Source organism: Calonectris borealis, chromosome 14 (assembly GCF_964195595.1).
Source record: "Calonectris borealis chromosome 14, bCalBor7.hap1.2, whole genome shotgun sequence".
In the NCBI taxonomy this organism is placed as follows: domain Eukaryota; kingdom Metazoa; phylum Chordata; class Aves; order Procellariiformes; family Procellariidae; genus Calonectris; species Calonectris borealis.
The window spans coordinates 20778199-20805691 of record NC_134325.1 but is presented as its reverse complement, the minus strand read 5'-3'; the positions used below and the strand labels follow the sequence as shown (position 1 = coordinate 20805691).

The window sequence follows — 27493 nt, the reverse complement described above, 5'->3', positions numbered from 1 at the left end:
GGCCTGGAGTACCCCAGTGCTCTGTCAGCTGGCTGCCTGAGAAGCACGTGTCACTGACACACGTGCAAAGGAAGCTTAATACCATGAGCGTCGCTTGGTTATGAGACCAGAGGTGATGGATTCCCATGCCCCCAGTCTCAGCCCTGACATAGAATCACAGAATCACAGAATCATACAGGTTGGAAAAGACCTCTAAGATCATCGAGTCCAACCGTCAACCCAACACCACCATGCCCACTACACCATGTCCCTAAGCGCCTCATCTACACGTCTTTTAAATACCTCCAGGGATGGTGACTCAACCACTTCCCTGGGCAGCCTGTTCCAAGGCCTGACCACTCTTTCAGTAAAGAAATTTCTCCTAATGTCCAACCTAAACCTCCCCTGGCGCAAATTGAGGCCATTTCCTCTCGTCCTATCGCTAGTTACTTGGCAGAAGAGACCAACGCCCACCTCACTACAACCTCCTTTCAGGTAGTTGTAGAGCGCGATGAGGTCTCCCCTCAGCCTCCTCTTCTCCAGACTAAACAACCCCAGTTCCCTCAGCCGCTCCTCATAAGACTTGTGCTCCAGGCCCTTCACCAGCTTCGTTGCCCTCCTCTGGACACGCTCCAGCACCTCCGTGTCCTTCTTGTAGTGAGGGGCCCAAAACTGAACACAGTATTCGAGGTGCGGCCTCACCAGTGCCGAGTACAGGGGCACGATCACCTGCCTGCTCCTGCTGGCCACACTATTTCTGATACAGGCCAGGATGCTGTTGGCCTTCTTGGCCACCTGAGCACACTGCTGGCTCATGTTCAGCCGGCTGTCAACCAGCACCCCCAGGTCCAGACATCAAGCAACCACAGCTATGGGTAAGCCACCTCAGTTCGCTGCCCTGATAAAATAGAGCTAACAGCCTTAGCTTGGATAGCCAGTTCTTGGAAAGTACGGTGCCTTGCAAATTATGTTAGTAAATGCGGAAAACTTGATGGTAGTTGGAAATGTAGAAGCTTTCTTATTCCCAGTTTGTCAGGCAGATAAACCCTTGAAAGAAATGTGCAAAGGATGTTAGGTTTGTTCAGGGTTCTCTGTTTCTGCAGCAGTCATCTCTCTGATAATTGCTACCTTCTTTGGTTTTTTACAGCTGGAGCACTTGCTGCAGGTCCACTTAATCTCTCCTGCCTCATGCCACTAACATTTGAGAATGCCCTTACGATTCCTTCCGGCAGCCTTCCCCCAGCTGTCCAGTCTGCTTTAAAGTGCTGGCCTTACCAGATTGGGTAAGTCAGGGGTGCGAAAGAAGTAACAAAACCACGCGGTTGGCTCCCTTTGCACAGCGGGAGTTTCTTTGTCCACCCTTCTCGGAGAATCTGCACTGTTTTTGACAGTATCTTGTCCCTCTTGAGCAATGGCAAGTGCCACACCTTCACTTCCATAGGGGACAACAAGGATGAAATCCCACCGTGTGGCTGGGAATCCTGTTATAGCAAGTGTAGCACAGTTATCGCCTTCTAATTAGTTGTGGGGCTCTGTCTTTTTGACTAAAATTAACCTTGCCCATGTCAGTCCTTTCCACAAGCCACTCTCCTAGTTAGCCAGTGCACATCTGCCACCAGCAGCTCCTTTTCTCCTCTGCTGTCCACGCGTCATTCCTTCGTTTCGAGGTCAGGAGCAGGGACTCATTTTTGCCCTGTTTGCCATTAACCTTCTGTTCTGCTTTTGTCACTTCCCTGCAGCTTCATCCTTATGATCCCCACCTTACATATCTCTCCCATTCTGTGTTCCCACGATATCTGTAGACCCAAGTGAATCTGGAGAATATTGCAGTTCCTGGGGACTCTTGTGGATGTTTTATTTCATCTGTCTGGAACTTCCATCTGCTCTGCTGGTCTGTCTCACTTTTCAGGTTGACATTCAGAAGAACCCGTAAGAGAAGGGAAAAAAGTTAAAGACTGGACAGTGCAGCAAGTGGCCAGAAATGGAGTCTGTACAGAGCAAAGAATAAGTTTATTTTATGTGATATTTGGCCCGTCGCATGAAGGGGGCAGTCTGCTTGTAGCCAAAGCCTGAGCTGTTCTGTAACCACATCTGCTGAAATAGTTTGAGTGTCGGCTGGCAATGCCTGCACTTCGTCAAAGAGAAATTTAAGGAAGTTCAGTTGCGGAAGCGCTACGAACCGTGCGGTTCACAAGTACAACTCCGAGGAGAAGGTCCCTCCTGGAGAGATGGCGTGCGTGCACAGCTGCCCATGCGGGCATCTCAACCCATCGCAAGCTTTCCTCTAGGTGACCTTGGGCTGAGCTCCGCGTGCTTGCTTGGAGAGCTGTTGATTTGCAATGCAGATTCATTGGTCCTTGCCTGCCTGCCCCTGCCCCTCCTAAATTTGGCTGGGATATAAGAGGCTGTTTGCTTTCTGATGCCAAGAGTGGCAATGGCAGAGTGCCCTGCCATGTGAGAGGCAGAGATAGAGGAGAGGGGGCCAAGGAGGAGCAAACCGTGCAGCTGCTATTGCTTCTGGTGGCCGAGGAGCACATCTGCGGGACAGAATGTCAATGCTTACCCCTGTCCTGCAGCCCCCGGAGGTGAAGGAGTATCTGTCCAAGGGTGAGCGCTTCATCAAATGGGATGATGTGAGTACCGGGGTTTTTGCTTCGCTAGATTGTATGTGTGGTGACAGGGCAGGCGCCGTGTTTTGGTGAGAGTTTGTGGGGAGCCTGGGAGCATGTACGCGTTGGGGGGATGGGACACCGAGAGCAGTGATGTCTGGATAGGGAGCGTGAACTGAGAAGAACAGGAGACCTGAGGGCTAAAAATGCAGGGCGTGTGTGTTAGGGGGTGGTGATGTGGTTTCTGCGCCCCTTGTTATTGTGGGGGATGGAAGTAAATGGAGTGTGCCACTGGGTCTGTGTGCGCAGCTTCTCTGGTGTCGGACCCCCGGGTCCTGTCTCTGTTTGGGAAGCAGCCCTCGGGAGGGCAGTCACTGCTGGGAGCCTCCTTGGGGCGAGAGGCGCACGCTGCATTCGGATGTGTGCGGAGGAGTGTCGGGTAGGATCTACTCCAGAGCTGAGCGGACTCTCTGCTTTGCAGATAGAGAGGAAATCAGGCTCCACGTTGCTTCCTCTTATGGCCCTGTTGCTGGAGTGGATCAGAGGGTGAGCCATGTCCTCCCACGCCTGCCTGCTTGTGGGTCTGTGAGCTACCAAGTGTGCAGCGGCCGAGCAGCAAGGGGCCTGGGCTTTAACAGTGCCGGAGCCTCGGAGGGTGCTGCAAAAAGCTGCTTCTCTCTCCAGCTCTGTGTCCTCTTGTATCTTCAAAACACCTGGTTTGCAGTCTCTGTTTGCCTTTCATTGCGAGGGGAAGAAAGTTAAGAGGAGAAGTTAATCTGAATGTAATAGTCCCCTCCTCACTTTCTAAGAAGGCAAAAGAGTATTTCCAATACCCACATACCTGAGCAAGGGGACAGCAGCTGCCCATCCATGTTGTCTGGAGTATGAATTGTCTGCTATTGAGCACGAATGTTGATAAAACAGGGGGCAGGCCAGGTTATGATTGTTCCCCAAGATCTGGGGGAAACATTTGATGTGGTATGGCAAATGAGACGCATTAGAAGGAGCCTCCAGCAGCAACGCGGGAGGGATTAGTGCTTACTTTTGTGGGCGTAAAGCTGGAATAGAGTTTTAAATCCCAAGGCAGTGTGTGCGGGGGAGGTAGATCACTTGTGTGCAGCATAAGCAGGGGTGGTCCAGCGGCACTGAGAAATGAGAAAGCAATGTAATATGCAGCTGACAGAAAGGATGGATGCTGAGGAATGCAGGCTGGAATATCAGTGAGCAGTTATTCCAGTAGCTGTACATAAACAGGAGGATGACACCAGGGTACGGTGGAAAGCTCAGGCTTCCCTTTCTTTCCAATGGGGCCTGCAGAATGCTCTCGTGGCTTCTTTGAGTTTGAACAGGGATTTGGTTTCTGAGAATAGCAGGAGCCAAACTTGTCTAAAATAGCTGCTGACTTTCTATGCTCAGTCCTTGGGGACCACTTTCCCAAAAACTTGAAGCTGTTAAATACTTCACTGGGAATTCCTGGGATAGTTAGGCTCCCTTGAAACCCAAGGTGAGTTAAGTTGGGCTTCCAAGACCCACCAAGTGTTTATTTGCTGCTGCAACCATAGGAGTTAGGGAGCTCAAGTCCTGTGTGGATTTCTCCCTAAGGTTTACAGATTTGTAAACATTCCTAAAAAGTTGCCTTTAATTACTAAGTAGTTTACAGACTTGACCTCCAACAAGAATGAAAGCCCTCTCCAAAGTGGGCTGTTCTGGTCACATTGCTCCATCTCATCATGCTTTCCCACCCCACAGTCAGAGCAGGCTGCAAAGGATGATGGCAAGAGCTCCAGGCTGCAGGATTGCTAGCGGAGAGTCAGGATAAAAGCAGCTCTTCAGAGGTCATGGGCTTGCGTTTTTTTGTCTCACTCTTTGAATTGACCTGGCCATGCTGTTGGTAACAGTTTTGAACTCCTTCCACAATATTTGAGGCAAAGGAATGAAGGTAGATCAGATTGGCTCCTTACATCCCTGCACAGTTTGGGACTGGACTGGAGCCTTCACTGTACCCAACAGCTTCTTTAGTAACGCAAAACCACACTTTTTCTATAGTGCCTACACCTTGTCCAGCATTTGTAATGTATTCTGTAGAGGAAAGTGCAGTAGGGTCTCTGACAGGCAGGACTGTTCTGACCTGTCCCGCAGAGTTACTTACAACATCTTGGGGTAAGGAGCAACTCTGCTGTGCTTTGTTTAGTGTCCAGCAAGCTGGGGCTGCCAACCAGACTAAGGAGGTTAAGTCCTACTACATGGATGATAGTTTATTTCAAGAACTGGCTTGGGAACCCTTTGAAAACCTCAGGTAGGGCACAGTGTAGTGGCTGACCTCTTAAGCCGAGCAGATGTGTATGGATTTGGCTCTATGCTCACTCTTAGCCTTCTAAGTACAAGCAAAAAGGTTTTCTATCCTTGAAAGATTATATATTACAGGATTATACCAGACAACACTTGCTTTCTGCCCTAGAGTTGAACTCCACAGTGTGAGCAGCAGCGAGCTTGGCTGCCAGACCATCTTCTGTGGAATTCACCATCTCCTTTGTTGCAAGGAGCCATCCCTTAGGAAAGTCCACCTGCACCCCACCGCCGTCCATGTCCCTGATGAGGAGGTCAGCTGTCAGTGGTCCTTATTGCAGCCTCCGCTGGCTTTCAAGAAAGCTGCTTCGTAGGAGATAAAGTTAATCTAGAAACATGGCACAATACTCAGTAGTAGTACTACAGTGCCTGTTCTGCTCTTCATGGCTTGTGGCCGTGTGTTCAGGGAGTTAACCAAGAGCTCTGGGAACATGGGCATGATGCTGTGCCGATCAGCATTGTCCCTAGTACAGTGTGAGAAAGGCAGTAGTGAGTAAAAGGCGAACATATGATGCACTGTGGCATGGGCAGTTTACTGTATTGAAGAATACTGAATCTGGAAATGGAGGTACCTGGAAATACAGATACACTCTGGAGTGAAGTATGAGTTCATAATAGGCTGAAGAACCCAAGGCTAAGTGACAAATATAACTTCCAAATTCCATTACTGGTTTCATCTCAGTAGCTGGGTATTTCAACTTCCTGAATTGAAGTTGAAGCCTTCTTAGAAATGGCCGATAGGCCTTATGATCCTATCTTCTGTGACGCCAGAGGTCAAATGCAGTCAGGAGTCATCTAGACTGACTGAGCAAATGGGCTGGGGCCCAAGCAGGGGCACTAAGCATTCTTCATCTCTGTCTCCGAAGAGCTCACGCTAATTCAGCTCTTAGCACAGGCTTGCATGTGAGTTGGGAATGGATGTTGTCTTGAAAATGTCTGTGAAGTTGCCCTTAACTGAAAATGCAGAAGCCGCGTAATTATTCAGAGGCAAAGAACACAACCTCACAGCAGCCTGTCTCTCCTTTGCAGTATATGCTTTGGTTGTGATCTGGAGGGCCCCCCTGTTATATGGGGTTCAGGATCAGCCCTAAATAATTTCATCTAATTTTGTGCCTGTAGTGTGGGTGTTTAAATAGCTGCTTCTTTTTGTGGTCTGTGTAGGGCTAGTCCATGGAGTTTAAGAATCACCACCTAAAGCAGACTCATCTGCTGTATTAGATGGACCCCTCCTTGAACTCTTCCTGACTAGGCCTCATCCTCTATAGAGAGAACCCAGATAACTAGGGTGAGCACCTAGATGGTAGATGCCACGGATGAATGCTATCTGTACTTGGCCTAAGCTCCTTCTGGAGCTCGTAGAACGAAGTAGGTGCCTTGGAGGGAAGGCAGTTCACATTAAACAATTAATTGCATCTACAGGTACTTCCTTCTCTTAATTCATTGTATAGAAAGCTCCAAGAGAGTTGTTCTAGCTAAATGCATAGTGTTAGGTGAGACCCAGGCTTCAGCAGAGATCAGCTTCCATAACCTCGCACTGTTACTCTGGAGATGTACTAAAATCATCTGGTTCATTTCCATAAGTCACAGAGGATGATTCACCCGACTGGGTCTATATTTGAACTGGGAACGTCACGTCCCATGATGAGTTCTCCAAGTCACGTAAGGTGCTAACCTTCTTTCTTCTGGTTTTTTTTTTTTGTCAGGAAACAGCAAGTGCTTCTCCTGTGATTCTTCGGGTGGATCCAAAGGGCTTTTACTTATACTGGACCAATCAGAATAAGGTAAGCGCTAAGACTTCACAGCTTGGTCTCCAAATAGCCAGTTCAAGTTCATGCGGGATTAAAACACCATAGGTGCTCGAGTTCTGCACTCAGGAGCAAACTACCACACTCATTCCACTTAGCAGGAAACCCCCAACAAAGGACCTGGGAGTCTCCTGCTTATTCAATGGCAGCTTGTCTTCCGAGTTCTGGAAAAGAGCAGGAAATTAAGCTGCAAACATGCCAGAGGGATGAGCATGGACTTTTTGTGCTTGTCACGCTGGCATTTTACACCTGCAAAGTTCATTAGATGTGCTTCAGAGGACTTCACAGGGAACAGTACTATTGATATCCCTGTTACCCTGCATGCTAAAGCATTCTCCCAACCAGTACAATGGTGCAGTTGGAAAGAAAATGGCTAGACGTATGCAATTAGATGTATGTAGCTTCAGCTAACATGTACCTCATGTGCAGCCTGTGTTGTCATTAACTGACTGGTTGGTGTTTTTAGTCACCATAGTGATGTAGAGACTACATCAAGTCTGGAGAGTGAGTTGTGCTCCTCTCGGGCCAGGGCGGTGTGCGCACACTGCCGGCGGGAAACCACAGGCTGCTGGCTGCTGGAGGAGAGAGAGGGGCAGCAAATTCCGGAGAGAGAATTCAGTTCCTCGCTGATGAGTAGCAACAGGGGGTGGAGAGATCTGGCTGAGTGGAGGTGGAAGGCTGGGCTTACTTCTGCTTTCCAGAGCAGAGCTGTGGTTCAGCTCTGCTTCCTCCTCGTGACCTACATGCTGAGGAGGCATGGTAGATAAGGAGACAGAGACAGGGCCCTGGCCGAGAGACCTGATGTGTTTGGTGAGCTCCGCCTTCTCAGAAGATTGTGCCCCAGTGCCAGCGGGGGCAAGGCACTGCCACGCAGCCGTATCCTCCGAGAACACAGTGTCACGAGGCTGGGGACTGTCACATCCCTCTAGAGGATATGCTCTCCTTTCAGCCGTCTCTGCCACTCTCATTCCCCTTTCAAGGTCTGCTCCTGGGGGTAGAGTTTTGGCTGTAAGGGTTCCAGCCAGACAGCAGGAAGAAGTGGTAACACTGGCAGAGGTGCGCAAAATGGGCAAGGGGAGCTGTTGTCACCCATCAAAAGTGAGATATTTCACTGGGTTAGTAGTATGAGGGATTTAATTACCTGGGCAGGGGGCTGGGGTAAGGAAGCATAGCTGACATGAAGAAACCCAGACTGGGGGGGGCGTCTCATATTCCTGGAAAATGCCATTGATTAGCACCTACAATAAACTGTAAACAAATTTGAGAGCCACAGTGAAGCAACAGCCTGTTTTACATCCTTGGGGAAGCACTTGTCTGGCATCTTTCCTATTCTCTGAGGGACTCCGCAGACAGTGTGAGCTAGCAAGAAGGGTGGTGGGCAAATGCTGGCTGTCAGAGGGAGCTGCAGCAGGCTTGTGAAGGTCATGTGCAGGTTCATGAGCACAGCGACCAGGGACAAGAGATGGGCTGATACAGAGCATGGTGTGCTATGGTCAACAGTTTGTGGAATTTGTGTGGCTTATTAATCTTTGGCTGTCTCCTCTTAAGATCTGCTTGTCACGAACAGCACCACTTTTGCACTAGAGATTCAGAAAGGAGTGGGATTAGGAGTAAAATTTCCATCCCACTTGACAATAAAATGGGGATACAGCCAGAAGACATGGTATCCACATTGCTCCTTATTGTGGTCTTGGAAAATAATATTATCTGCTGCAATAGGTATAATTTGTTCTCCAGATCCATGGTGAGCAGGCAAATTAGTAACAGAGGAAGGAAATTCAGGTTGGATATTAAAAGAACAAACAAAATAAACATGACAACTAGCCAATAGAGAGGACGTGGAGTAGGCTGCCTAGGGAAGGTTGTGGAATGTCCTCCATGGTGTTGTGGTTTAACGCCAGTTGGCAACTAAGCACCACACAACCGCTTGCTCGCTCCGTCCCCTCCCCCCCCGCAGTGGGATGGGTGAGAGAATCGGAAAAGTAAGAAAATTCATGGGTTGAGATAAGAACAGTTTAATACTTGAAATAAAATAATAATAATAAATTGTAATGAAAAGTAAAACGACGAGAGAGAGAGAGAGAGAGGAACAAAGCCCAGGGAAAAAAATACAAGTGATGCAACTGCTCAGCACCCGCCGACTGACGCCCAGCCAGTCCCCGAGCAGCGATTGCTGCCCCCCAGCCAACTCCCCCCAGTTTATATACTGAGCATATGGTATGGAATACCCCTTTGGCCAGTTTGGGTCAGCTGTCCTGGCTATGCTCCCTCCCAGCTTCTTGTGCATCTGGCAGAGCATGGGAAGCTGAAAAATCCTTGACCAGTGTAAGCACTACTCAGCAACAACTAAAATCAGTGTGTTATCAACATTATTCTCATGCTAAATCCAAAACACAGCACTATACCAGCTACTAGGAAGAAAAATAACGCTATCCCAGCCGAAACCAGGACGCATGGGAATTGCTTCAGAACAGATTAGGTGAAGGTCTGCTGGGAGTGATGTGGGAAGAGGTGGTCCTGCCTGCCTTCCAGCTCAGCTGCTCTATCTTGAATGTGTGGAGGCAAAAGAGAGGCTGAGAACATCAGTGAGTTGTATTAACACAGGGACTGTAACTGGGGTAGAGTTTCCCCATATAAACCTGTACACATGTCATACACTCCCTCTCACGGGGATCCACACTGAGCCTCTGGCCTCACCCTGAAGAGGACCGCGCTAGCCAGCCTGCCAGCGTGGCATCTCGGCAGCCGGTGTTCCCCTGCCCGCGTGGTTCCTGGTGGGAGGGCTCTTCCCCAGTGAAGGGTACTGGCTGAGATCTGCTTTGCAGCTTCTGGGGGCTCTGTAATGGATTTCTTTCCTTCCTCCTTTGTCTTTCTTCATCTTCCTTGTCCTTATTCTGTTGTAGGAAATGGAAATTTTGGATATAACCAGCATCCGAGATACCCGAGTAGGGCGATTTGCCAAAATCCCCAAGGTGAGTGCATAGCTTCATTTCTGCCAGTTGTTCATATGGGAAAGGCAAGGCTGCCTAGGGCTTTGGCGTAAGCTGGGGCAGTTTACCCTGGCTTTCTGTTACAAGAAGGTGGAGAGGACCTTGCCTCCTTACATCACAACTGCGTAAATACAGAAAAGCCATCTCTACTCTTGTCCCTGAACTCCTCCCCAGGGGTCCTCTGTGCACCCAAAAGAAAGGCACGTCCAGACTACGGTATATGAGCTTGTTGGAAAGAATATGCCAGAATGCTGGGAAAACAACAATTCCCCTTCCAAGTGCCTGCGAAAAGACTTTCTGTTGTGCACAGCAGCTGTGTTCTCCCCCCCGCCATGCATCCGGCTAGCTCTAATCTTGGCCTGGCCTTTACGTTCACCGAGCTAACTGGGAAGTCCTGCAGGAGACTTGTGATGCTTCTGTATTGAGTCACCAGAGCTGCTCTCTTGTGCAAAGATGCACAGGCTGGGTCAGGGCAGCTACAAACCTGTAGTTACACTGAGATTCCAACGCAGTGTGTGGTGGGGGCGGTTTTCCCTTTAAAGGGAAGAAAATGTAGTTTCAGAAAAACCAGTGTTTCTCTTCCCCCCTCCCTCACCCCCCCCAAAAAATTAAATTGCTTGCAGGGTGGCAGACTAAGGGAAGCACATGATTTTGGCTTTGTTCTTGGTTTCAGTTATAATTTAAGCTTCCTGCAGCAAAGTTGTCCTTGTTAGGACTTTTTTCTGGGTCTGTTTTTTGTTTGTTTTTAACTTTTCTGTGTATGGAAAAGTCAAGCAGAAAATTGAAGTAAAGCTAGAAAGTGAAAAGGAAACAAAGGAGTGAAGATAACGGCTCCATGTGGTCACATAGGCGATTCTCAGTCTAATGCAAAAGGGGAAGATTTTGCAATATATACTGAGAGACTCGAGCAGCCTCTTTGCATAAGTAGTACGGCTGTTTTCTTAATACTGCTCTGAAAATGTCTATTCAGAGCTCCCCGAGACTGATGTTTCTCAAACGACTATAATGAGTTGGGCGCTAAAAACACAGCAGAGCTCGAGAACAGTACCCATCTTACACATTCTTAAAAATCATGGTTCCTTCTGAGAAACTGCATTTCTTCTTGGAAATTCATTAGAATGAAACATACTTGAGTTTTCAGCAAGCCTAAAACTTTGTCTGCCACTTGTTTTCGGGAGTAACCTTTGAAAAAAAGCTCTCAGAAGTTTTTGGTTGGGTTTTTTTTTCATTTGAGAGAATGAAATATTTGGAGCTGATAGAGCTAGGTGCTACGCTCCAGACAGAATGCAGTAAGGAAAAGGCCACCTCAAAGAAGAGGCATGAGGTACTATTTTCTAGGGTGTTAAACTTTCAGGAACAACCTGTTTACAAAATGAATTCAACTTGGATGTAGATTATAAATTGATGGTGTAAGTTCTGACGCTGTAAGTGGATGTCCTCCTGGTGGCAGCAGCCAGGCTGGAGAAAAATGTCCTAGATTTTAACAATTCATTTAGGAAGACTTATTGGAGACTACGAGGAGAAACATGCTGGCACAAGCGCAGTGTCAGAGTTGCCTCTAGACAGAAGGAATTTCTACTCAAACAGGATCTTGCTGTAACGAGCCCCTACTCACAACAGGAGTTGCCCTGGAAACAAGACCAACTCCAGTTTTTTAAGAGTAATTCACAGTACAGTTTTGGGATGACCGCATTCCATATCCAGAGAAGAACTGAAATGGCCTTTTAAGGGAGATTTTTAATAAAAGCACGAAGAAGTTTGTGAGAAGAATGAGGAAATTCACGAGCAGTACCAGGGCAGCATAAAGCAAAAGAGGAGGGGGAAGCAGTGGGTGTGTTCCGTAGTTAGTGCTAAATCTTTTCAATAAAATTGGAAAGTGGCCCGTGTGATTCCCATCATAAGCAAAGGCTCTTAAAGAACAGAATAAGAGGGGACATCTTTGTATGGAAAAATTACTGCTGGAGAATAAGAAAAAGGTCTCTTGAGAGGAGAGAGAGAACCAGCAGACTCCCAGAAAGATCAGTGCTTGGGCCTGTGACACACTGCGTGTTCATATGTGGGCTGCAAAAGAGGTGTATAGAGACAAGGCAAAGTTTGCCAATGGTACTGAGTTATTTGGGGTAATAAAATGAGGGCTGATTTGTAGAAAGACCTTGAATTGCTGATTGTTGCTTGATCTAATAAGTGATAAAATTTAGTATAGATAAAAATCAGGCAATGCACACAGAAAAAGAAAAACGATCCTAACCTTCTGTAACAACAGGCTCTGAGGTGACTATTGCTACTTGGAAACAAGATCTTGAGGGTATGGTAAACCCATGAAAATATCAACTCAGTTTTCAGTAGTATTTACTCAAAAAAATAAGTTGTATGTTAGGAATTATAAGGGAAAAGTTAGGAAATCATGCCGCTGTGTACATCCCAAATGCACCCGTGTTTCTGTGCATTTCTAATGTCCTCATCTCAAAGGAGAAAAAGAACTGGAAAAGGTAGAGAAGAGCAGCAAGGTTAATAAAAGAATGAAATGGCTACTGTAGGAAGAGCATCCGAGAGGCAGGGACTGTAGTCTGGCAAAAAAAAAAAAGGTGAGGGGGATGTGAAGGAGTATTGTGGAGTGCTGTAAAATCAGGAGAAGGAGCACGAAGCAGTTACTCAGTGTTTCTTCCAGTGTGAGAGCTACGCATCAGCTGGAATTTTCCAAAGGCAGATTCAGCACAAGCAGAAGGAGGTGCTGCTGTTTTACACCTCGTGTCGCTGCGCTCTGGGATGCCTTCCTGCACAAGTCATGAAAACGTACGCGAGTTTAAAAAGTCAGGACAAAAAGGAAATGCCCTTTGAGGTTTATTAAATGCAAGATAATGCCTCTGGTTTAGGAAGTTGCTGAATCATAAATTGCTGGAAGCTGCAGAAATATGTCAGGGAAGTATCATTGCGTTTGCCCTGTTCTTATACTTTTCCCCAGGCATCTGGATGGATCTGTGGGCTGACCTGGTGTAGCTGTTGTATTCTAGCCATTGTAATAGGCCAGAGACAGTATTTTACAGTCCTGGGAATTGGCTACAGCTCGTTTTTTACAAAGAAACAAAGGTCAAGCACCAAGTGATTTATTAAGTATTCGCAACAGGCAGAAGTGATGTGCTTGATGACAACCTCTGCTGTGAAAATCCCAAGTGCTTTTTTGAATTCTGCATTTCAGAGACACCCATTTAAAATAAGTCCCCTTTTTATTTCAGGGAATTTCCTGGCATTTCTGTGACAACATGTAGAGAAACGCACCAGGCTGGTTCCTTATCCACCTTTCTTTTATGGGATGACAGGAGGTCTTGTGTGGGCACTGAAATGGCCATTGAACCAAAATGGTGGGAGAGGTGTACCATCCAGTCCTGGAAATTTCTTATTTACACAGGGCTGTACTATCTATGATACTTCTGCAGGGCTTGCTTAAAGCCCTCAGTTGTGTATTCAGTTGGCTTTCCTGAGAACAGAATTTGCTCAAAGGAACGCAGAAAGCAGTGAAAATTTCTTAACATGAATCACTACACCCTCCACATAGGGCAGCTCTGTCTGGTGCATCATTACAAAAAGGTATAAATATGAAAAACTGGTGTGATGAAGCAAACAAAAATCTGTTAGAGGTAAAGGGTGGAAGAATGAGAAAGGGTGCTGTCTCCCCTGTTCCAAAACAATGGCTTGGAATGGTTGTGGGATATAACCGCTGAAATTAATACAAACGATTACTTGCTTCATTGGCTAGAAGTGGAGGAGAAGGGGCTAACTGATGATATTTAAGACAAGGAGAACAAGATCACAGCTGTTGGAAGAGCTTTGGATAGCACCAATAACAAATCAAGCATCTTTTTCCCCTCCTCTCCCCTTCCTTGCAAGTGACGCCATAGTAAATCCACAGCCTCTGTGAGCAAAGCTTGTGATCAGGTTTTCCTACTGAATTGTGGCTGAAGGAATTTACAAGGAAGGAAGGTGCTTTATTGAGAGCATCTGCACTATTGCTTTCTTCTGCAAGGTACTGTGCACTTTTCGGCTGCACGAGGGTGGAACATGCCCTGCGCTTTTCAGACCGATGTAGGTGAAACAAGTCTCCCTGCTAACGGGTGGTTGTACTCTGGATGTTGGGAGTTACCTGCTTTCCGTAACACTTTCCCGCTGCTGCTAAGCAAGAGGTTTGGGGTTTTTCTTTGTAACCTCTCTATACACAGCAAGAAGAATAACACCAAAGAGCCCACGCAAAAAACCACTTCTGAAAAGACCTGCCATCATACGCACTCCCTGGCCAGTACAGGTCACAGCATTGTCCCTGCAAGCTGGGAGGCAGGGACTGGTGGGACCCCCTTCCTGGCACTGCAGGTGTTTAGGGGGTAGATAGTCAGCCTGTAGCGCCCAGCAGAGTAGGTGTGGCATTGAAAAAGGGAGAGGTCGCTAAGGACTGGCAGCAAGAGGAGCCACCTCCAAACCAGTAAGGGCCAGTGCCCCAGAAGGAAATGATTCCTGGAACTGAACCTGCCTGAAGGTGAGGGACAGCCGTGCTCTCTTTGAGCGAAGACTCCCCTCTCTCTCCCTGCCCCCCCTCCGGAGCCCTCGCCTCCTGGCGTATGAGCACATGAGCGCGTCACAGCCCTCGAGTCCTCTTCTGTGCATGTGCAGGTTTCCCCTTCTCACCCCCTTTGCTTTATTTTCTTTGAGAGCTACTCAGTGTTCTGCAGTGTTTTTTCTCCATGGAAATTTTTTTTGAGAGACAGGGCAGAATGAACTTTGGCGCATGTTCAAGAGTAATAAAGATAAGAATTAGTAGGGACTTTGAACATAAATGAGACAAGATAAAAAGCTATTGAATGTAGTTCAGCAGCATGCCGAAGCAGATCAAGATGTTATTTACAATGCAATTCCGTTTTTTCCTTTGAGTAACAGGGAACAATAACGGCTGCTCCGCTTTGTTTTTTTCTGGTGCACCAAGACTTCAGAACACTGACAGAGAATGTAATAATTAGGACCAAAATACATGATGTTTTAGGCCAGACTGCTGGGCTGTTGGCTTCGTCTTGGGTTTTGTTTAGACATTTCAGCAGGCATTGGCTTTGAAACAAGCATAATTTTTCATAAAAACAGAAGTTGTATTTTCTGACTAACTGTCATGATTATAAAACAGTTTCATCCTCCATATGCATTTTGTTGTTATTGAACCCAGAGATGCGGACTCTGAACTGAACATGTACAAGGGAGAAGATTATACCGAGGTATTTCACGTGTCGTGTTTTGAGGTGATAAAGTAGGAGCGAGCAGTGTTTGGGAACCACCAATGCCGGGAGCGCTCACATTGCGCTCGGTGCTGAGCAGAGGGCTGAGCCATGGGCTATAAACACGTTGAGGGTGGCCAGGCGTTCTGCTGCATCCCAGGGGGAAAGTGGCCGCTCTGGGGATTGAGCATCATCTCACCGCTACGCTGTGGATTCAGTGTGCGTGAGCACAGGATGGAACTAAACAAAGTCTGATGTTCAGGCCTCCAGATAAAAGAGTGATCACAAGAAGCCATATGGAGACAAACTGGTATGTGTGCGTGCAGGAGAAAAGCGGGTAAAGCCCGTGGCTTGCAAAGGATTTATAAATAGTGGAGCAGGGCCGAGCAAAGAAACAGTCACATCTGAATAATGGCCTTTTGCCATGCTGGGCCCTTTTTCTGCCTCTTCCATCTTTCTGCAGCGTGAGCCCTTAGACAGAAGTTACTGAGGATGCACAGTCTGCGTCTCTCCCTCGCAGTCTGTTCCTGCTTGATTCCAGAATGCCGCGGGTTGTTTCGTGCCATGTGAATCTGTGTGCTGCTGCATTTTCCGGTTCCTTTAGATAAGGCAGCAGTGAGAGCTGAGAGTGCTTCATCTGCCTATTTTTTTTCTGCCTGGTCTTGCTGAGATGCTTGGCGCAGTCGGGCTGGCCCCCGCGGCGCAGACGGTGGCAGGACAGCCGCCCCACTTCACAGCAACCGGTCTCGTTGCTGAATCCCATGATGGAGCAGTGCTGCTAACAAGGACGTGAGCGTTACCTGCAGAGTCAAAGGCATTTGAATAATCTTGGTGCTCCCTTTCCCTTCTGGCAACCAAACAAGACCTTTCTTCTCCAAAAGAGAAGATTTGTTGTCGTGTCCTGTGTTCTAATACCAGAAGCGCTGCCTCATGTAGTGCGTTTCATGGAGATACAAAATTGTCAGCGCAGCAAGCGCATGCAGCTATCATTCCGCTGTTTCAAGTAGAGAAAGGACTGTCTGTCTCTGTCTCTTGCGTTAGGCCTGGCTCTTTGTTTATATTTGCGTGAGAATTTGCTTTTCTCTGGACTATGAATCTGGTTTGTACAGACGAGGATTTTAGGGAAATCAGGAGGGTGGGAAGTGAAATGCAAGCTGAATCTGTATTTCAACCACTCTGCTGGTGAGTTGTTTTCTGTTTGTTTGGGATTTTTTTAAGTGGATTTGCTAAGCATGTTTCCCTTCCTCTGATTTGCATGGCTAATATGGTTGTCCCTCTTTTTGTGTAGCAATTCCTATTTTTCCTTTATGGCCACCTGCAACGTGACACTAAGTAATTAAGTAGTGAAGCTGCAGCACAAGGTGCTAAAAGAGTTATGAAAGAGCCAAGACGTGGCATCAGGTTCAGTGCTCTTGGACACAGTCTCTGGTCCTCTCTCGCCATCTTTGTTCAGGGTTAACGCCAACATCACCGCGTTTATCCCGTGAGGGAGATAGTCCCCGCGTAAAGCAGGCAGCACAGAGTAAGCGAGTGACTCGCTTAAGGCCCAGTTTAGATCCCTAACAAGATCATCCTTTCCTCTCCCCACTGCAGTTTGCTTCTCATAAAATGAAGCTATCAACTTCACCAAGGTGTTAGGAGGTGTCATAAGTTAATGCCGATAAACTAGTTAATGCTAGGGACGTAGCGTGAACAGAAACGTCTGCTGGAGAGCCAAGCGACACCAGCTTGCAGAGAAGGAAGGGCTGGGAGGAGCCGATTTGTAACAAATACAGGAAATGAGTTCAGCATAAACCACAAGTTCTCTATTGTCTTAGCTTCGTATAATTTACAACACTAGAGATAAGGAAGCTGAGCAAATGCTAGTGGGTTTGCAAGATAAGTTAAATTTGAAGTTAAAATCCTAACACTTTGCCACTTGTAATGAAAAGTTAAGCTCCATCACGAAGTTGCTGTGAGCGCAGAAAGGAGGTGTGGGTATGTGGGTGCTGCTCACTTCTGCGAAGCAAAATTGCTCGCAAAGCAAAAATGAGGCATTTCAGAAATTCCCTAACTATTAGGAAATAGGCAAGTCTTCTGGGCGGCTGACTGCTTTCCCCCTTCTTTCCCTCCGAACGCTCTTGGATTATGCATGTTTCAGAGTTACCCCTGGAGAGAGTGGTTTTTATGAAGTGCGAGACAGCAGTCAGGTGATTCCAGTTACAATCCAGGCCATCCTGTTTTTCCTAAAGATGCCTGTTTGCTGCAGATGTGTCAAAATTGCAAATGCTCCAGAAATTTGGAAGAATGCAGTGGAAAAAATCTGCAAAGTTCCTTAAAATACATGTGCAGCTCTGTGCATGACATAGTGCAGATACATAAGAATGCCTGAAGCTGAGCTGTATCGGAGATTCTGCTATTACGGTCCAAATGTAAAGAGAAAATTCTGTGGCAGAAATGGAATTGTTTCCATTTGAATCACAAAGGGATGCAAACAGATGGTTGCAGATAGGGGTTTATAGTTGGTTTGGGCTAAATTGAGGTCCATGGAAGTCTAAGATAGCAGAGTTCGCTTTCTTCAACTTGCAGAGGTTCAGGCATTGTCCAGTTAGTAGCAGCTTAACAAGTCACTAAACATGAGCTGAACTGCCGCGGCTGACTTTGTACGTGCTCTAAGTTTATAGCAAACTCAAAGGTAAAGTCATTTAGCTAAAACCTCTTTTGCTGAAGTTAATGTGATTACCTAATGTGTTAAGGTGTTACTGATGTTTTAACTTGTTGAAACGCAGTAACTCACCATATGTCTAACTGTAGGTTTGTGCATACAGCCAGAGCTCGGATTCCAGCTCCAGTTAAACTTCTGAGTCCGACCTGCTCTGCTAACAATCCCAGATCATGAATTTTGCCCTTAGTTTCTGAAGGAGCAGGTGCCCTGACAGCCTCCCTGTTTGCTTTGATATGGATTTATCCTGCACTTTAGATAATGAATTGCTGTGCTTTATTCCAGGACGTGGGAATTTTATCCTTTCATTATAAATAGCGACCGTCAGTACAACTCCAGGGTACCTTGGCTTAGTGACGCCTTACGTAGGAATGCAGAAAATGCTAAATAATTTAAAGGGATTCTATAAATACCTTTCATAGGGTGATGAAATCCAAGTATGACTAGTCAGATGAGCCTTATACTTAACAAAACAAATCTCTGGTGAGCCATCGCTGTAGGATACTGCAATTGCTATGGAAGCAAACACTTCTAGCAACTGACAACTAGCAGAAAATGTGACTTGGAGGGAGAGCGCCCATCTCTCCAGTGACCAGGTCTAAAGCTGCTAGGCTTTCTGGGTCCCAAACAACACCTTTCTTGTGGAGGAGGGAGGTTACAGCACACTGATCTAGAAGACTTTCTTAGCGTGTGTTTTGACAAATGGCTGTCTGCAATAACCTGGTATGAGCAGGCCAAATACTGCTCTGCTTGTCTGCAAGTTCAGGCTGAAGTTTCAGAAGGAATTTCTTTACGAGCAGTCTCCAACTTTTGCTCTTCTAGACCAAAAGAGCATGTTTGTGCAGTGATGTTAGTCACAATGTTTTGTTCCGTGGAGGATCCAGGTAAGGCAGGCTCCAGAATAAAGATGAAAAATAAGGAAATCCAAGGAAAGGAAGATCACATTAAACAATTTTGCAACCCTTGAAAAGCTTGCTGTGAATTTGGGTCAATGTTTGGATGGAGTCCTGGTTTTCTCAGGTGCTGTTTGCCTCATTCTCCCTTCATCCCCATCTGCTCTGTTTCTTTTGCAGTGCCAGAAGCTCCGAGAGGTTTTTAACTTGGATTACCCTCACAGCACCTTCCTGCTTAAGACTCTGACTATTGTATCTGGCCCTGACATGGTGGACCTCACTTTCCATAACTTTGTGTCCTACAAGGAGAATGTTGGCAAGGTATCGGGTCCTGAGGGCAAGGAAGCACTGGGAAACACTAAGGATTGGGGCATTAAGGGGGGAGCAGGAAAGGAGAGGGGAAGGCAGGGAACTGAACCCTGTCAGTGTTACTGGCAAAGTTATAAACAAGCAGGTTTATGTTCCAGTAAGGTGTGGTAGTTCTAGAAATTTCTGCATGGGGAAGGACCCGTGGAAGAAATTTAGTGTGTCATTTTTGTCCTTGATGTGCTTTGTATGGATAGACAGCTGAGAAGACTCAGTGGAGAAGTTTCAGCTGCTAGTATATATAGGCAATAGGAAGGTGATATAGCACACTTGTTGGGATTTGTAGCCCAGCGGTATCAGGACAGGTCCATGCCCTTTCAATGTTTGTTGCTGTGTGCTTCTTGGTACAGTTCCATAATGCCCAACTGCTGCTATCTTGTGTGTGTGTTTGTTCCCAGAGCTGGGCTGAGGATGTTATGGCCATCGTTCGGAATCCCCTCACATACAATGCTTCTCGATACACCTTCCTAGAGAAAATGTAAGTGATTTCTGACAAACATTGTTCTCTGAAACATTCCTGTACTGCCCTTCCTGTCTGTACTAGAAAGAACAGGCTCCTTAGCATCCAGGTCCTTTGGCAGCCTCCAAAGAAGTCCTGTCTCAGCTCAGGAGCCCCAAGGCACAGGTTGGGGGTTGGTAGTTGGGCCATATGTTGCATGACAACTGCCAGGCACAAAAGTGCTTGAGCCAGTCAAACACACACGTGGTGTTAGACAAACCGAAATTCTGAGCCTCAAATGTGCCTCCCGCTGCAGTCACAGCACTCACCCCAACGAAGTGCTGCCTCTTTCTCGTGGCTCTGTAATACTGTTTGGTTGGCAACCTGGGATCACTGAGGAACGCTAAATAATAGGGGATATCATTATCCTATCTATATCATATGTTTCACAGGAATCTTTCTGATATCTAAGCTCTTATAATTTGCCTGTTTCTCCTTCCCAAGAAACAGGAACAGGTTCTGTCTGAGATCAAGCTGTCGGTCTGTAGGACCCTGATTTTCAGTTAACTGTTAGATTGTTTTCCCAATTGCATATTTTTTCTTTCTCCTTACTTAATAGGATCTCTAAGATTGTACAAGTGCATTTTCATAATCTTGTTTTTTTTTCACAGCCTGGTGAAGCTGAAGATGCAGCTTAACGCAGAGGGAAAGATTCCTGTCAGGAAGTGAGTATGGATATTTGTTTTATTGTGTGTTCAGTCAGACTAAAGGCAGAGCAGCTAGTAAGAGGATAGTTGCCCCATGGCTTCAGCTGCCTGCTCTTTCTGCACCTAAGAGGTAGAGATCATTCCCTCTGGATTCAGGCCATGAAAGGACTCCTGCTGCACCTGGGTTCCTCCCAAGGAAGGGCCTGGGACATAATTTGGGTCTGGAAAGGACACCTTTTGTGGCCTTCGTCTACAGCAAGAAATTGCCTTAATCAGCCATGGATTTCACTTTCTGGCTGTTGCCAAGAAATAATCAACAAAACCAAGCAACTTCAGTATAATTCTGATCACAGGTTGTTTTGCAAACCTGAGTTGAAAGGTGGATGAGGCGTAGGACTCATTTTACCTTTCATATAAGGAGTTCTGTATTTGGAGAACTTTTTGCTTGACTCTCCAGCTAGCCTGAAGTAGGGGTCCATTGCTTTCGCTTTCTCCTTTCTTCGCGTGTGACCACTATAGCCGTTCTCCACTGGTGTAATTCCGCTGCCCTCAGTCTTTACTCTGGATGTGCGTGAGAGGGAAACAGCCTTTGCCGGCAGACCTCTGGGCCAACGTTAATGTGGTCCAAGTACAGGACAGTGGAGATTTGCACTTTGCTGTCCCCAGGGTTGGCTTTGTGCATCAGGGTAGGACTGCCATTAGAATAAGCCAAGGATGCTTTGCTGAAGCAAAGACCAGCCTATTACTTCTCCCCTGCACTGCATGGCGTAAAGCTAGAATTGATTTTGTGCCACTCGGTGTCTTCCCTAGTAAAATCACTCCATGGCTGATCCTATGGCTCCTCCATGTTGATTCAACTCATGAATGAGTGACGAAAGGCTGCACTGCCATGTTGAATTCCCTTTTGGGTGCATAAATTATCTTTTGTTTTAAGAATAAGGACCTGCAGGTAGTGCATTTGTGGGCATTCACTGGGAAGTTTTGAACCACCTTGCTTCTAGGTTTATGCTATTGTATAGTATCACAAGAGGCAAGCGCTAATCACCTATAATAAATATGCTACCTACTGCGTGTTATGTTGTGTAACGATTCTAGATTAAGTCTATGCTGGCTAAATGGGCTCCTGGATGGTTGATCATTATTCAACAATAAACATTTTTTGTTGTTTGTTTTCTAAACCACCAACCAGCTCATTCTGTCAGAAACCAGTGTATTCATCAAAGGGCTTTTAAAAATGTATAGATCTTTAATGAATAACTCACGCTAGGGAAGAGTACTTTGAATTGATCTGTAAAGTCCAAGCAAGGTAGCATTACTGCAGAGAGAAAACAGCTTACTCTTCTGAAATAAGCTAGAAAAAATATCTGGTACAGGCTGTACCTCTTTTCAATGCCCTGATCTGTCTTTCTTGCAGAGTGGTAGAAATGCTTTGCTGTGTAAAGCATTAGACCATTAAATAGTCCAAAATAAGAGCCAGATATTCAGTATCTCCAGGTGCAGGTATATGTAAGGCTTTCAAAACTCCCTGTCTGAATTCTTCTGAAAATTCCATTGAGCATCTGCCTTTCTCTTTAGACATTTAAATCCCTTTTGAATCATAACAAGGGTGCTGCAATTTTTGCCTTGCAAAGGGCAGCTTGGGGACCAATATGCACTGAGTTTGCATAAGCCTGCTGCAGCTCCCACTGAACGCTTTTCCACCTGTCAACACATTTGGCACTTTTTGTTCCCCTTTTTGGCTGTGAGCACCTGTGATGCCAAGAGCTTAATAGAGCTGACTTCTAAATTTATCCATGGAGGAGACCTCATTGCTGCTGACTGGGATATTCTGAAAGTAGGGAGAGTTCCGTTATTGTTACTATTCCATAGAGCAGCAAAGAGGCGGCTTTAAGCTGAAGGCTTGACCAAGTGAATTCTGCCCTGCAGACCAGCACACAGCTTTCTAAATTGGAGGTGAGCTTTGGTTTCTGCAGCAGCAGACTTTTGTGCTTCCATCGTGTAGTATACCAGCTTCTTTGCCTGTGTAATGAGTTTGCTCCTTGAATTCGTGGAAAGCCTTTGGTTCCAGAAAATTTTGTTGCCTTTCAAAGCAGCAAATGTGCACAATGTTTGTTTGCCTTTTTTGAATGTTGTCATGACTACGAAGTTATTCCTTGCTAATGCCAGCTACCACATGGGATAGTGTCTTGTGGGCGTAAGTGTCCTGGGGAATTTGTGGCATGAGGCCTGCTACCACAGGGCCACCTCCAAGAGGGGCAGGGGAAGGACAGTGAAGAGGGATTTTGAGAGTAAGCAATTTAGTGACAGGGCTCTTACAGAGTCCATAGCAGAAATACAGAACTTCTGTATTAAGGCAGCAGTCAAAAAATCCACTGTAGGTTTATAAGATTCAGTACATCAGTTACTCCCTTGGAGAAACACTGTCTTTCGTCTCTAGTTCATGTTTACAGTCTTCTTGTCAGTCTCCCTCGCTGTGCATTTTGAGTGTCTTGCACTCTGGCTGCAGCTCACAGCCACCCAAACCCAGGCTTTCGGACTTCACTCCTGCTACATTGTGGTGATTTCTTTTTTCCCTGTCTGGTCAGTATTTTTCAGATGTTTCCTGCAGACAGGAAGAGGGTGGAAGCAGCATTAAGCGCTTGTCATCTTCCAAAGGGCAAGGTAAGGGTTTCGCTAGGTAGCCAAAGGTCTCGGCTAGTTTGACAATAATCTTTTTGCCTACCCTGACTGTGATGCCCTTGGCTATGAAAAAATCATCAGCCCAGATGCTCTTAGTTGCTGTGAAACCTTTTCTTTACCACTAGCTGCCATGCCTTAACTGCAAGCCTGCTAGGATCAATTCTTACTGTTTGTATTGCAGTAGCGCTTGCGACTCCATCGCTTGCAGTATGTGGCACAAGAAGCAGCACGTTCCCTTCCCTCTGTTTCACTGTCTGGTCTGTGAAGCAACAGATCTGACTGTTAATCTTGGCGCTCCTACCAACCTGCAGAGTACAATCCAGGCCGCTGACAGCTCCTACCTCTGCATCAAGCTCTAGGTTATACTATTGCACAAGAGGCACTGAAGAACAGTTTAAATAACTGTCCGTTCTGAAATAGGGCATTACGTGCTTCTCCACTCCAGCTATTCCTTCCTAAACACCTTGCCAGATGTTCCAGTCACTTACTTGCATCATCACAAACAAGTGCTGGGCTGTGGGTGTTAATGGAGAAGTGAAAGCCATGGGTTTGTGATACTGACATGTCTTTACTGCATTCTCAGAACGATGCCATCAACCCAGAGGACTTCCCTGAGACCGTATATAAAACTTTCCTCATGAATCTGTGTCCACGGCCAGAGATTGATGAGATATTTACCTCGCAGTAAGTTTCCCTCAAGACACAGCAGAGAACTTGATCTCTTGTGGCAAAAGATAGGGTAAAATCCCCTCGCCCCTCCTTGTTTGCCTACGTGGTTTGTCTGGTCTCAAGCCTTAGAAGGGCAGGAATCCAGGTCACAGAACAGTGACAGTGCACTTAACACTTTCACTCACAGTCTGAATAAAAAGGATGAGACCTCGCTGTGCTGCAGGGACTCTTAACTGTCACCACCATGAGGGTTGATTCCAGGTCAACACTAGATCATGCTAACGTGATACTGCTTGTGGCTAGCCCCAAACAAGGCCATGTACAGCGTGAGAACCATAGGTCCTCACAAGTAGCCGGTGACCTTTTGTTTTCTAAGTAGCTAAATCTGTGACTTCTTAAATGCACTTGATTTCATAGGGCAAGCAGTTCAGTGTTCTCTGAAAATCAAGTCCCTTTAGAGTTTGAGTCAGAGGCTCAAAATATGCTTTGTGCTCCCCTCAGCACAACCTTTTCACAGTATGGAGTTAGTGAGGAAGAAGAAAGGCCACAGTGGGAAGCATCCTTTACAGGAGGAAATGCAGACAAAACAGAAATTTGTGGGCCCAGGGAGGTGGACAGTCATTGCTAACCTGAGGAAGGACCAATCTCTCTTTTGTGAAAAGGTTTTCTGGGTAATACACAGGCCTTACCTCTGCTCCTCTGCAATTCTCTCACCTTAGCCATTTAAAAGCAAAGCCCTACATGACCAAAGAGCACTTGGCAAAGTTTATCAACAAGAAGCAGCGAGACTCTCGCCTCAATGACATCCTTTTCCCACCAGCCAAACCTGAGCAGGTGCAGAGCCTGATAGAGAAGTATGAGCCCAGTGGGATTAACATCCAGAGAGGTGAGCCTTGTTCAGCCCCGAAGTCTTGCTATAGAGGTAGTATGAAAATAGCAGAGGGTCTCGCTCCTGCTGCTACCCTGACTTTCCCAGGGGAGCAATCAGTCTGATGCTCACGAGTCCCTGTGTTGCAAAGCACCGGCAAGGAGGTGCCAGAACCATTTTGTTTCGGTACTATTAACATCTTTGTTTTCCATGTAGGGCAGTTGTCTCCAGAGGGGATGGTCTGGTTTCTCTGTGGCCCTGAGAACAATGTGATAGCACTGGACAAGTTGGTGCTGTACCAGGACATGACCCAGCCGCTCTCACACTACTTCATTAATTCATCACACAACACATATTTAACAGGTATGGGCAGTTCCAGAGTCTGCCTCAGCTCCGACGCGTATGTACCGCCACCGGGGATGGATGAATGGTGCTGACAATCAGTCGGGCAGGTGAATCTGCCCTGAAGTTTGGAGGGCTGAGGGCTGTAATGCACTCTGAGGGGCTTGGCACTTAAATGCTGTGTAAAGAAGAAGAAAGGTCACGCTGTAACCGAAAACATCTTGTCAGTCTGCCACGTACACCTGCTAAAGGATGGCAGAGAATTCTGTTGCTCCAGTTTATGCAGAAACTGCCCCGTGTGAATAGCTAGTGTCGAGCCTCCCTCCTTCTGCTCTCCTCCAGCTGGTCAGTTTTCTGGTATCTCGTCTCCGGAAATGTATCGCCAGACGCTGCTGGCTGGCTGCCGCTGCGTGGAGCTGGATTGCTGGAAGGGCCGCCCCCCGGATGAGGAGCCGATCATCACGCACGGGTTCACCATGACGACTGAGATCCTCTTCAAGGTACAGAAAGAGTTTTCTCCATACGTGCTTCCCCCTGCTTGGTTTTAGACTGATCTCTGAGGAGGCTGGCTGAGGGAGCTGTCAAATGGATGGGCTGAGGGCAAGGATGTTTGAGAGGAAAAGATTGATGGCAAGATGACAAGTGAATAATGCGTAGCTAGAATGAAAGATGAACGAATATGGAATAGGTTGGAGTTTGTGTTCGTTTTTGGAGTGGGAGGACCAGAACAGAGGTGGTTAGCTGGATGAATAAGGGAAATGGGGCAGTCAGGTAGAAGCGATGGAGAGATGGTTGAGTAGATGTGCCTGCATACACGGGGCTGAGTAGCAAGATGGGTGTATGGAGAGACAGTTGCGTGAGGATGGTGGGTTTATGGATAGATGCATGTCAGAGAAACAAACAAGATGGCTTTTAGAAAACAAACGGTTAAAATTAGTTTATCTTCTAAGTGGTCTACAGCAGGTTTCTGTGGCTTACAGCCTCCCATGGTGGCACTTTGGAGGAATAGGTTTCAATTACTTCCTAATTACATATGTGTATGGAATGTGTTCAGTGGAGCAACTGCCCTCCAGCATGCTGGGCAGATGGCTTCCCTGAGGGTTCAGCTCCCAGGCTTCAGAAGCACAGTGCAAAGCCTACTTCTCCCTTGGGAATATAGGGCATTTAACCACAGAAGTTACAAACAGCGTACAGGTTAAAAATCAATGCATCACATTTATTTTTTCTGCACTCCTTTACACAGCTGCTGCCAACAGGCAGAGGCACTTTAGATTCTTTTTAAAGCTATTTATTCTTATTCTGTATCTTCCCCCAGTTCCCACACTTCACTATTACTAAAATATTTATGTGGGGGAAAAAAAACCCAATCCTTAAGATTAGAGGTATTGTCATATTCAGTGTCAGTAATTTCCCAAATCCTGTAGCACCACTGCTGCTTTTTGCACAGCAGTTCACTACAGATGGGAGAAATAATGACAGCTGTAGCTGCTGTAATTGCAGAGTTCTGCTAAAGCATGTGACTGTACCTCAAGGAAATTATAACCTGTTAACGCAGCATGTGCCCAGGTTTTAGTTTTACATAATACGTAGATCTTTCCCTCCACACCTTTCTCCCTTTTCTCCCATTGCCTGTGGCCCTTTTAGTAGCTTTTTCTGTGGCTTCTCCTCCTCTGAACCTTGCAGGTTTCTGTGATAGAAAGTCCAGGTGGTCCATGCAGGAGCAGCTGTGGCAGCCTCCCTCAGTGCTAAGATCATGGCTGAACCAGGATTTTTAGGGGAGTAGGGGATTGTAACTGCAAAGGAGCAAATGACGCTTCTTTACCATGTCAATTAGCAGCACCAGAAAATAACATAGTGGAAAGTTTGTGGCAGTTTAACAGGGGCTTGGGGAAAATACAATTATTTTTTCTTACATCATTAACGCTGAGAACGTTTCCATGGTATTTGCATTTGAAATGTCAGCACTGCTGGTTACTAAACATTCCAGTTTTCTCTGCTGCTAGACAGAAGGATTTTATAAGCAGGTGAAATGATAGAAAATTGGACAGGCTCAGAGGTAAGTATTAACAGGGTTTGAAGCAGTTTAATCCGGTGCTGCACACACCTTTCTCTACCAATTCAAAGTGCGTGTGGCAGTGGCTTGCCTCTGTGGCAAGACGCTTTCACATTTGTTTATGTATACACTGAACCATGTAAGAAAAATAAAAACTCATATTCTTACATCTTCAGCTTCTTTTTTTATGCAAGCTATTGAGTTTAGCTGCGTGTTGTATCCTCTGGAGCTGGAAATCCGGGCAGGTATGAAAAAGACAACACTTCTCACCTTCTTACTGGGAGGAGTTTAGTTACTTTGAAGAGAAGCTCCTGACAATGATGAATTTGGAGACCATTCAGTGGGAGGTCACCTGCATGTCTCTGTGACTTCTGAGTGCCGATCTTTTCTCTGACCATTGCCTCTCGTTTAGGATGCCATTGAGGCCATTGCAGAAAGTGCTTTTAAAACATCTCTCTACCCTGTCATCCTGTCCTTTGAGAACCATGTGGACTCGTGAGTATCTAGTGATTGGGAGAATTGTGTTCTCTGTTGTCCAGAGCAGAAAGTATACAGGCAAGGGCTGCTGGGTTTTAAGTGAGTGCCTGAGCTGAAATGAAACATCAGTTGAGATTTCTGAAGCAACTGGAGGTGGCTCAGAGCTGAAAGATGAGCCGTAAGCTGCAGAGTGAGAGTGACCACAGTTGTGCAGCCTTTTAGCTCAGGATGGAGGAGTATGAACAAGTGGGAGTCGGCCTGGGAAGGGACTTCAAGACCTGCATAGCTGTCTAAGTGAAGGCAAGAGATGGTTTTCTGGGT

At 46.5% G+C, this 27493-nt stretch overlaps 1 protein-coding gene across 6 annotated transcripts in view; it reads left to right on the top strand.

Annotated features, from left to right (window-relative positions):
• The first annotated feature begins 1888 nt into the window (after positions 1-1888).
• Positions 1889-27493, top strand: part of PLCB2 (phospholipase C beta 2) — a 52624-nt gene continuing 27019 nt past the window's right edge. For all 6 annotated transcript variants that reach the window (XR_012675829.1, XR_012675828.1, XM_075163610.1 and 3 more), the window contains exons 1-12: positions 1889-2612; positions 6638-6715; positions 9643-9711; positions 18753-18893; positions 19337-19416; positions 20049-20102; positions 22670-22745; positions 23347-23447; positions 24152-24318; positions 24517-24663; positions 24985-25142; positions 27108-27190. Coding sequence is in view for 4 of the 6 variants with exons in the window: in XM_075163610.1 (XP_075019711.1) it covers positions 2529-2612; positions 6638-6715; positions 9643-9711; positions 18753-18893; positions 19337-19416; positions 20049-20102; positions 22670-22745; positions 23347-23447; positions 24152-24318; positions 24517-24663; positions 24985-25142; positions 27108-27190 (1238 nt within the window). In the remaining 2 variants the exon portion in view is untranslated. The remainder of the gene's footprint in view (positions 2613-6637; positions 6716-9642; positions 9712-18752; positions 18894-19336; positions 19417-20048; positions 20103-22669; positions 22746-23346; positions 23448-24151; positions 24319-24516; positions 24664-24984; positions 25143-27107; positions 27191-27493) is intronic.